This window comes from Oryzias latipes, chromosome 16 (assembly GCF_002234675.1).
Source record: "Oryzias latipes chromosome 16, ASM223467v1".
NCBI classification, from domain to species: Eukaryota; Metazoa; Chordata; class Actinopteri; order Beloniformes; family Adrianichthyidae; genus Oryzias; species Oryzias latipes.
The window spans coordinates 13,515,087-13,527,146 of NC_019874.2; the positions used below are offsets into that span (position 1 = coordinate 13,515,087).

General features: G+C 37.7%; 1 protein-coding gene across 1 annotated transcript in view; it reads right to left on the reverse strand.

Annotated features, from left to right (window-relative positions):
* Nucleotides 1-12,060, reverse strand: part of LOC101167820 (CUB and sushi domain-containing protein 3) — a gene marked incomplete in the record, with an annotated part of 253,195 nt that overhangs the window by 9,980 nt on the left and 231,155 nt on the right. The window contains 5 exon segments of the mRNA XM_023964007.1: nt 62-127; nt 508-687; nt 7,527-7,638; nt 8,811-8,884; nt 9,351-9,524. Of these exon segments, the coding sequence (XP_023819775.1) occupies nt 62-127; nt 508-687; nt 7,527-7,638; nt 8,811-8,884; nt 9,351-9,524 (606 nt within the window).

Below are 12,060 nucleotides of genomic sequence, written 5' to 3' on the forward strand. Positions count from 1 at the left end.
AATAATAAATAAATCTTATCGTATCTTTAAAAAGAGAGGCCACTACAATTGTAATACTCACCTATTATTTTCGGACTCGGTGTCCCTGTTACAGGTTTGACATTTTTCTCTTGTGTTTTTGATCCGACTGCGGAATAAGATAAACATGCAAGTTAAAAAACAAAACCAAGTCCTAGCAGCTGCTGGGTGTTTCCAAAGCACAAGAAAGTCAAAAATATGGATGTTGTTTGCACAGGACTGTTGATTATAATGCAAAAATATCTGGTAGTTCAATTTTAATATGTGTATTTAAGAAAATATGTTGAATTAAACAGAGGGTTCATCACTTTCTTTATTCTTAGTTTTTACTTGACATGCTAACAGATGGCACATGTAATTAAATTCCTACTTTTCATCGCTTTTAACTCCCACACTCAACCTTTACTATCAACCTTCTGGAAATGTTCTAACTTTAACTTAATCAATCACTCCATCATCTGCCCTCAAAGACCTCCGTCAAACGCTCACCTCTGCACACAGGCACCTTGCCAGTCCAGCTTCCGTCAGAGCGGCAGACGCGGTGCTCTGAACCTCCAGCGAGGAAATAACCTGGCTGACAGCTGTACACCAGGGTGTACCCGTAGGAGGGCAGGTCTAGACCCACCACGTCAGCGTTGGCTGGGCTCCGCGGCTGCTTGCAGGAGTGAGCTGGGGATTGAGCAGAGGGCAAGCGTGTTGGCGAAAACACATCCACTCCCAGACACATGTAAAAACTTTGTCAGTGTATTCATGCACACGCCCCTTCAGCACACAAACTTCAGCGCATAATGAGGAATTCACAGGGGAGAGGAACGATGGGAATGTTAGGAGGTTAATTGCCTGCTCTGTTATGCGTCTGTCTTTGTGTAATTCGTATTCTTCTTGAGTCATCAAAAGCTTCTCACAATTTCTTTTGTTTTGGCACAAAAATTACCTCACTGAATAAATGAATTTAAATTGAAAATATACTAAAACAATGCTTTTAGAGATAAATCTATCATTACATGAGGTTACACCCTGACGTTGCTCACTATCAACATTAATGAGCCATCTCTTTGAATAGGACAAAACACAGGATGGTATTTATTTGCTGATGGGTGGTGGAGGGCTGAAAAGTCTTCAGGCTTCAGACTGATTTCCAATCTAGACAGAAGTGCATTCTTGTATTTTTAAAATTTTGCCATAATTTTCTTCATTTTCATTCAATTTTGAATTTAGTTTAATATTTCGCAACAGTAGGCCCTCTGTGAAGCTAAAATCACCTAAATGCTCTAATTCGGCAGTGAGGAACATTCAGGCTCTAAGCAAGAAAAAAAAATAGGTAAAACAACTTTTAATGTGGTGAAAGAAACCATTTGCCAGCTGTCAAATGGAAAAGAGCTGTAAGTGAGTAACCAAAATGGTCATTCATGTCACCATAAAGGTTTTAGTGGCAATGGGATGTTAGAAAATGTGGCTGGGATGAAAAGCCCTTTCAAAGTTGATGACAGAATTGATGTGAAAAGCAAATTTCTTTTGATACCACATCTTGAAAGTAAAAAACACTTCTTGAGATAAGTGTTGATATTTTAGGTTTTTAATTTATCTCATTGTTTAAAATTGATTAAAAAAAAGATTCATGAGAGTAAACTAAAGAAAAAACCCTGAAAGGTTTTCTTAGTGTGAGAGCAGAGAGTGTCACAGTATGAAACAGCAAACTGTCAGCACATGTTCAAAGTAAGGTGGTTGTGTTTACAGACTATAAATACTAAAGACACTTACAAGGCTTCCTGATTGTTGAATCAGACAAAACGCATGTCCCTTATCAAATTCTTATGAGAATGTCATGTTTCCTTACAACTCAAGTAGCAATGAGATCTATTTTTGAGATTACACGCAGCCTTGAAGCTTCTGTCCTTTCACCCATCAACTTGTGATGTTCTGCGTTCAAATTTGGCCCGTCTGATAAAGACTGAGTAGTGGAAACAAAAAAGATTATCTATATTATGTATATTTTCTTACTGAATAACCAAAGATCAGCTGTTTGGAAAAATACTTATCAAAAAAGAAGTTAAAATTATTAATTTGCTTGAAGAATTTGATTTAAATAAATTACAATTCAATTCAGACTACTATTAATTAAAAAGTACACAAACATTGATTTCAAATCCTTAAATAATAACAAAATAATAATTTAATAAAATCTACCAGAGCTGATTGCACACATATTTCTGTGGTCACAAAAAAACGCAAAATTTCACACTTAGGTAAAAGCCACAGTGACCCAAATTTTTATTTATTTTTTTTACAACAAAGATCTGTTAGGTAAACTATCAGGAAAAATTGAGTGCTGAGTTCATCGTTTTTTTATGCTTTCCAAATATATTAACTAACATGTAGGTTATGCATACATAATGCAAAAGGCAAATTTTATTAATGTATTGGTACTACTCTAAGTAATGCTACGAGATACATGGAAGTGTCTGTTAACATATCATTTTAAATAATGCCTAATAATGCAGTAACTAACGCTAGAAAGGGTACTTTACCGTTAAGTGTTACCGCAGAATGCTTAGTAAGAAGCTGTATCTTTACACTACTGGTTTCTTGCAATAGTCCAGTATTTTGATGTATTTTAATTTTATTTTAAAAATCTTTTAAATATGTGTAGCAACATAAATAAAAAAAGAAGTTTTAGTACTTTGGGGAATTTTTATGAAAGGTCTAAAAATTTGATGTTTGTCAAAAATACATTTTTTGATTCCTACTCGGGTGGAAAGATGACAAGACAAGGACAGAGGGAAATCAATACATTATTTTAAGCCACAGTAGATGTGGAGAGCAGGGCTGAGAAGCAGCTACTGATGTGTTCCAACCTAAAGCGAGCAGATTTATACACTTGTCATGGGAGAAGCTGCTGCATCAGGAGAAACAAGAAAGATGAGAACCTTGAAACATCATGTCCTTTTGGAAGACTTCAAATTCACCAATATTGACGTAGCGGCTGGGAAAGGTTTGTTTATCAGGTTTATAATTTGAAAACGTGTGCCTTTCACAGCAGGAAAAGACTTCCAGTGATCACATTTAAGGGGTTAGTGCAAAATCAGACAAATACATGATGCTGCTTTAATTCAGTTGAATCTAACAAAATTTGAAATTAAAATCTAGTCATTTTTCACAACTGCTGCTTAAGTCCATGATTTAAATAATAAAAAAAAAAAAATATTTGGGCTTTTTTTAAACCAGGTAAGCTATTAAGAGTGTGTTCGTAACCAGTTGACTTTTATTAAAAAAATTTAGGTCAATAATTCAATTCAGGAATATTAACATAAACCATGTTAAAGATTTTTGAATATTGACTATCACAATTTTGTTCTGTGATATGTTGCATTATTTAGCTTCAAACTCAAACCCAAAAATTAATCACAAAAATTAATTACAATTTTCAGAATTTTCTGTAGCTTTCAAAGACACATTGGAGTTTTTGCATGGCGCTTCTGAAAAAAAAATAATGGTACAAATAATTTACACTGTTGTATTTCTGCGTACATCTTAAGGAAAAGAAAAGAATGGACAAAATAAATTTTAGTTCATCTAGGAAAAGCAGCATTTGGACAAAATCAATAGAGATGTGTCAGGGTACAGAAATTGGAATTTGCCCTAAAAACTACAATCCTGAAAAAAGCAGCACCATGAAGCCTGACAGGGTCAACAGTTTGAAGAAACGAGTGGAGCAGGAATGGCTGAGGAGCCGTCAAGCAAAGAGTAAAAAGTTGACAGGTAGTTTTTTTTTTGCTGTCAGGTATTAAAATGAATGTCTAACAATTGTCAAATATGAACTCAGGGTATGCTAAAAGAACTATGAATATATTTCCTTTGTGCAAGTAATTCATGTAGAAAATTGTAGATTTTTTTTTTTTTACCTTTGTGACTGTAAATTCAACTCAAGAGTGCAAACGGTACTTTTTTTCTAGTTTACCAAAAATAAATGCCACAGAAAGGATACATTGTTTTTTAAAGTGGTTGGCTGAGTCTGATGTCCCTACCTAAGATAGCACTCTGAGCTAACCAGGAAGCTAAGAGGACCTCTGGTGACGTGGGAGACGATGACGAGGAGTTTGTGGCGGGGTCTGGATAACGCACATGGTTCATAATGGAGTCGGAGGGGTGAGTTGGAGCGTGCCATTCCAGGACAGGAGGACAGCAAGGAGACAGTGAAGTTTGTTAGGATTAATTCTCAAGTGCACAAAGTACCTTGTTTATATTTTAATTGCTGTTCAAGTGAAGGAACTTTGGAGTGTTGGTCTCTGCGAACAGCAGTTTGATAAGGGGTTTACTGGCTTTAGTATAAGTTAACACTTTTACTGAGTTATATTGAGACTGTGAATTTTGACTACACTGTGAGTGTGTGATTTTGAGTTGTGGAGCAAGAGTCTGTATTTTGTAATAATCAATGTATTATTATTTTTGTTTTGTGTTCCTTTATCCTTTATTAAAGGATGGTTAATGTTCATAATATAACTTGTGTAAGAACTTGTTTGATTATTTTGTTTTCATCCTCACAGTAGAGTTAATGCCTTCTTTTTAATATAGGGCCATCGATCCAAAAAATTATTACCTTTAAGTAAACCTGATATGAGAATAAGAACCCAGAACCTAGTCATTTTCTAGATGACTACAGAAGGGCTACACGAATATGAACATTTTATGAAAACAGTTTATGTGTCATGATGATGAAAACTTGCATGGTTTATAAACAAAAAAAGTTAAATACATTTTTTTCACCTGAAAAATTGTTAAATTGTGGTCTATATTCACTAAACTCACTAAGACGCTTGTTGGTTGGTTTAAAGTTTGGTTTAAAGGCTTAGGTATGCGTTTGTGAACACTATCTGTTTTGTGTACATGTTGACATGTGGACATTTTTGCAGCTAGCAGGTGTGTTGATAACATTTGAGTGTGTGCGAACAGGCCCCGCCCTTTTTGTACTACATTTGAACTGTACCGTAATGATAAACAACCAGTAAACCTGTCTGCTCTATGCTGCTTCATGGTCTTACCCCCCCCTCTCACTATCACCCTCCCCTCTCTAACATCCCTCTCTCTTCTTCCCTTCTTTCCTTTTCCGTCCGGTCCAACACCAAAGATTTTCAAACATGATTGAAATTAATAAAGTTTGGCCTCAATTACAAAAGGGGTTTATTCAGACATACCTTTGGTTTGTCTGAAGATTAATAACCCCTCTTATTAAAGTAAAGTATGTCCAACACAAGAGGCCCTCAGCTCTCATCTGCCTGCCTAGCTGTTGGACAGGACAAGTTAAAAAAAAAACAAAAAAAACTCACTAAGACGCGTGGCAATGAATGGTCTATTTGGAACTTATCTCATATATAAGGTGCACTGAACTTTAAGGCGCATTAAATGAGACAAAAAAGTCAGAGATAAGTCAGATTTTATGAACTGCATTCACAGTAACTTTAGAGCGTACTCTAATAAGAAGTTTTAGCTGCATGACCGTATTCGCTATCCGTAATAATAATAATACATATTATATTATGTATTATATATATATTATTTAAAAGCGTCTTTCATGGCTCTCAAGGTCACTTCTCAATAAAAACAGATAAAAAACAAGATAAAACTTTTGGTACAAGACAGAAGAAAGAAGGAGCTGTTGATTTGTTTTTTGAATAGAAAGGTTTTAAATTGGGAATTTGAAGGTGGAAATAGAATCCAAGCTTCTAAGACCAGACAGATAGGGAGGGGAGAGGTTGTGGATGGCCTTAAAAGTGTACAGAAAGATTTTGTATTTGATTCTTGATTGAACTGGGAGCCAGATCAGGTGCTGCAGGACTGCGTGATGTGATGATGGAGGGGGGTTTGGTAATGATCAGGGCTGCAGCATTCTGAACCAGTTTGGGGATGGATTGGTTTGGGAGACCGAAGAGGAAGGAGTTGCAGTGATCAATGCGGCTGGTGACAAGACTGTGGACGGAACATGGAGGAACATGAGGAGGCAGAGTGGGTGGTGAGGGAGGGTAGGAGGCGGTTAATGTTTCACATGTGGAAAAATGTTGACCGGGTGATGTTGTTGATGTGGGACTGGAAGGATAGAGAGCTGTCGAGAACAACACCAAAACTCTTAACATGGGAGGAGGTAACTATGGAGTTATCTATGGAGATGGAAAGGGGGCTAAATTTATGCTGTGAGGGAAGAAGGAGGAATAGTAGAGGAGGGATGAGTTGACAGGTACAGTTGGGTGTCGTTGGCATCGCAATAGAACTGTATGTTGAATTTTCTAAAGATATTTCCCAATGGGAGGAGATAGATGTTAAAAAGGAGGGGACCAAGGAGAGATTGGGGCACCCCTGAGGTGACTGGGGAGGGCTGGGACCGGAAGGAGCAAAGTTGAACAAACTGAAGGGAAGGATTGCACTTGTAACTCCCAACCTTGTTAGCAACACTTAAAAATGAAAACTGTCCAACACCACTATACGTTAGCTGCGTTGGCGTGTTTAAAAGACACCCAATCTAATTTGCAAATTGTACAAAAAGCAGACGGACATTTTGTCCCGTTGCTTTTTATTCAAAGAAATCTACTATAATGAAGCAAAAAATCATTTGGGGATAAAATCACAAAGTTGTCTCACAAGTGAATTAGTCCACATCCAAACTGTCAGCCTTCAAAATCTCACTGAAGCAAAACCAAAATGTCTCTGAAACCTTTATTCCACACATATATAATCCAACTGTGTTGGAGATGGTGTCTCTTAACTGAAGCTAACCAGTTTATTTAATGTAAACTGTTGGCAAAGTTTATCTGTAATAAAAAACATGCAAAAAAAATCATCTTCCAGCATTTACTTGCACTTTTAAATTTCCTCTTTCCTAACTTTAACCAACTCATAGATGCATGCTCAAAGATGCTTTCCAGAGCAGGGTAGGGACTGGAACATTCGTGTCTCTTCAGCAATATTCCCTGCAGGTTTCTTGGGCTTGCACATCTTCATGGGGTTAAAAAATAAAGATTAGAAAATTTCACAAGTACTTTCCAAAAAGGCAGTTAATGATAAAACTTTAGGTATAAACAATTTGGCAAAAAAAATGATTGACACTGGAACTGTTTTTTTTGAATTGCTGGAATTCTTCTCATCTTCCAAAAGCTCTTATCTCGGCAGAGTGAGTGGGATAAACCACAAAGCCTGAGTTTGGTGTTGGTCGGCAGTTCAGGTGGTTCAAACAGAATGACAGCAATCAGGGTCAACACTTCACTCTCAGAATGATGATAGGTTGATTGAGGCACAAGAAGCAATCTGCTGGGAGGTCAAAGATTACAGCAGGATGGAGCAAATGACAGGAGTTGGCTTCAGCAGGAGAAGCACGAGGGTGAAAGTTGTGGGTTTGAGAACAAGTGTACAGCAATGATCTGAGGAGGCAGTAATGTGGATAAACACTGACAAAAAGCAAGAGCGGCTTGTGAAAAAGAGACCTAGCGAGACTGGTTAAAATACATAAAGCAATGACTCACGGATGCAGGTAGGCTGAGTGCCAGTCCAGGTGAGATCCAGCAAACACATCCTTGTAGTGGATCCCTGGAGTATGTGTCCCTGTTGGCACTGGAAGTCGACTCTGCTGCCCACCTGGACACAAACAGACAACCACACAAAGAAGCAGTCAATGCACTGATGCAAATGCCAATAGGCCCCCAGCATCAGATCAAAAGAGGTTGAAAAAAAACCCTGCACATTAATGGTTTCTTTTCTTCCTTTTAATGATTAGCTGTAGTGTTTGGAGGCAGATGGAGGCTATTCCTCAAGGCGCTGGTCCACGTTTGTGCACTCAAATTATCCTACAAACCAGTCGGTGGAGAATATTCACAGAGGAAATTTGGAACTCAACTACTTTTTTATCGTCTAAAAAACAATAAATAAAAACTACCTGGCAAGTCTAACCTTTAACAGCTTAGATTAACATTTACTAAGGAATAACATGAAAAAAGCAAAAGACCACAAAAAGCATTACAAGCACTGGCCTATGCAGAATTAGGTTAAAAACATAGTGCACATTTTTTGTAGTATTTAAAAAAAACAAATAAATTAAATCAAATGAGAGCCAGCTATTTAACATAAGGCAAAATTTGCAATATTTCCTTTTTATTATGAAATTAAATATAAAGAAGAAAATATCTGAGAATCCGGCATCTTTTAGGTGGAGAAAAACCTAAATTATTTCAAATCTCACTGCAATATCCCTGCACCTCAGTATCATCATCAAAAGGATAATTCAATTTAAATTCCATTTGGAAACTCCTATTGGAAGCAACTTTTAAACTTGTTGACTCCTTTCCTTTCAACCCAAGACTAGAGCACCTCCTATCTGCTCATCTACTAGAATACCCAATGACAAATATTTCACAAAACAATGCAAAAACAGTCAGCTACCTGTTTTTGCAATGCAAGTAATGATGTTCTGCGTATGCATAGATAGGTTTAACCCTTTGTTCACACACACCAGAGCTGGTAGAGCTGACAAACTGAGTGTTCTTTTGCTGTCATGAGCAGCTTGGAGTTCAGCGTCTCGCCCAAGGACACACTGACATGCGGAGGGTCCGGGGAATGAACTGCCAACATTTCAGCCTTGAGACGGCTGCGACTCGAGTGGCAGAGAAACAGCTGCCTCCCTCTGCGCTCAGCTCAGATTATCTTCAAATTTGACTGTTATTTTTCTGCTTTGAATTACATAACTTCATGTGAATTTACCAAGGAGGTTTGGACTCATTAAGACATGTTTAGGAATGATATGCTCATTTTACCTTAAAGCCTGTGGTGTAGTTCATAAATCCATGCTCAGGTGTCCCTGGGTTTTCACAAGTGCTTCTTGTGGGCTCTGGAACATGAAATAATTGTACTGATGAGAGGTTTGCGGCAAAATGGACAATTCAAAATTGCAAAATAATGAAAAAGCCATTTTTCCTTGAGCTAACCTTGTATCAGCAAATTGTGGTGGCAGAGTTGGAACATGGGTAAAAAAAATTAGTACTGATTCCACGGCTCTAAAATTACTATGAATTTTTTTTCAACCCATCCAATGTTTTCATTAGCAGTAGAAAAAAAAAATAGGTAAATGCAAATTTACCTTTATTTTCCTTTTCTTTTGTTATTAATAATGATTAAACTTTTCATTGGAGTCCTCAGAAAAATCATAAAATCTTGCTCTAAAAATGTAGAATATAGTTGTCCTTTACAAAAATCACTTACACTACCCAGAATGCACACAGACAGGTGAATGCATATTTAAAACAAGTACACGTGTCCAAAGAGTTGTGTGAATCTAACGCTGAATTGTTTGATACCTATACATCGAGGTTGGTTCCCACTCCAGGTGCCATCCTCCAGGCACATCCTTGTGGTTGATCCCACTAACACATTAGGGGCGCTGCAGCTGAACGTCACCTCTGACTTGAAGATAAAGCTATGTCCTTCTCGCCGTCCTTTTAGGGGCATGCCTGGATCCCCACAGAACTTGGCTGCAGAGGCAAAAAGATCAAGACATGACTAACATGACTCATAAACCCACAAGACTAACATTGATGGTTTATTCTTATAAAAAAAACAATCAACACTGCTTAAAATCATCTTTTGAGTATTTTAAGCATCCTCAGCTGTCTTTTAATTATAGTTTTTAGGCAAAAACAAAAAATCTTTGTTGATTTCTCTGACATTCATAGTTCAGTAGAAATTCACTTCTGAGTTATGGGCGGGACTGTTGGTGTGGAGTAGGCCCACCCCTTTCCCCGTCATTCATCTGTTTATGAACTCCTGCACTAGCTTACAGCCCTCACATATCCAACCTTACATTAGAAGCGCAACAAAAATGGCGAACAATATTGGAGCAATCCATTCGTACAGTTTTGAGTGGCCTGCCGCTTGTAGCCTCTACGTCACACCTACAGTACAAGCATTTACCAGCTGCATTTTTCATCTGCTCCTGATTCGCAACGATTTGAATAAAGAAATATTCAGAAATGCAATTTAATGCTTAAAAACACAAGACCATGTTAAAAACAACAAAAACACAATTTTCATTGAAGTGGGTTTTCAACCAATACCTCTGTCTTTATCAAAACACTTGGTATTTTATCTTTAAGCCTATCAAGGAGTTGGCTGACAACTGACCCAATATAATTTTTTTTAAATTCAGGAGAAATCTATGTGGGTTTGTGTTTGTATTTAAGAATACCACACGAGGCAACAGTAGTTTTTGTTAAAAACAAAGCACTCTCGTGCCTTTTACAGTATTTTTATCGTGCCCAATTTATTTTAAAATAACAACAATTGTCTTCCTGAATGATTTGGAACATCTTCAGACGCTGAATTATTCAAATTTCATTGACATTATGCTTTTGGTAGAAAGCACCCTGTCTGTATTCTTGCATGTGGGCATGTGCATTGACACTCTGGTCTTAAGATGAATTATTCCATTTCATGATTTTTTTAGTTTGTAGCAAATCAGCCTTTGTGGTGTGTGCTTTCAGTGGATCCCTCCCTTGCATCTTGGCAGCAAAGAGAAAGCGAGGGAGGTCACGGCTCACTATTGAAGATCAAAATAATTAGCAAGTGAAATATTAATTTCTCTGACAAAGCTTTGAGGTTAATCTAACTGGAACCTTTTGCAGCCACTCCCGCATTCCAAGTCTCTGGTAAGTCATTGCTTTTATGGTTAGACCCCAGCCACCGTCCCTGCAGATGGAGCCTGATAGATTGTCACTGTTCCTCCACTTTATTGCTTATAGGCATCTAATCGAACTGACTGTAATAATTTATGCCTAATGGGTTTGATGGTGAGAGATGTAAACTATCTTCCAGCCGCTCATTGCATCTTCCCATCCATCTCTTCTTTTTACATTCATCTATCAATCCCCTATGACTAAAAGCTACTTGTTAGCTGTTGGAGGTTCAGAAAGCTCTGTGTGTGTGAAAGAAAAGGCGAGGATGAGAGTCACAGCATTCAGTCACGCAGCTGGAGCACTGCAGGATCAAGCCAATAATGAGGCAGCTGCTTCTCCAGACCTGACATATGCTGTTGCATGAGGGTCTGGTGACAGAGATAAGTTTGTGCTTACTTTCCTACTGCAAGTCACAAGCTAACAGCGTTTTCCCGCAACCATTCCCTGTCTTAATAGATAAGTAGTGAAAGAGAAGATTAGGATCCAGCCTATGCTGAATACAGCCATTACCACAAATAGCTTTATCTCAGAAACAAGTTGTATTCAGAGTCATGTCTTCCCCAAGAAAACATGTTTGGCTTTACTGCCAGGCTCCCCTGACAACAGTAAGCTCCCCTTGTTTGACCACCTCTGATATAACAACAAATAAATATGAAACATCTAGCCCAGACCTGAAAGTGGCTCTTGTTTCTTTCTAAGACTTATTATTCAAAAGGCATGTTATGGGCCAAACAGGTGACAAGCACATCAGTCATGCGCTTCAAGCTGCTGGGAAATAATGTACTGTTTAATGGATAGACTGTATAAGAAAAATGGCCCCAGGCCAAACCAAGATCAGCATTTTTTCATATCGCAGCCTATGAGCATTTAAAAAAAAAACATGTTTGCAGAAGAAAGATGGAGATGAGTCGAGTCTTCTTACTCTCTCTGCTTCTCCACTTACTTGATGAACTATCAGTGCTTGGACTCATCAGTATGCAGAGCATAGATGCAAAGTTAAGATCACAGGCTTATCCCTAAAGACGTGTGAAACTAGCACTGTCAGACTCAGAATTTTTTCGTTTCCACTGTGGTGTTATTAAGAAAAATGTGCATCCTATTCCTGTTTAGCAGAAAATGACCATATTTAAGTTTTGTTTTATTGCAGACTCATTTTATCTCCCAGACTTTCACATATCTGCATTCAGACTAAAAGTGTTGATGATTGTTGGTTAGTATTCTTCAAACATAAAACCCCTGTGTGAAGTGAACCACCAGAAACAGCACAGTAATTACTTTTGAACCAATTTGGACTCAGTAAAATGGTAAAAACAAATCTAATTTACAAGAAAATGGT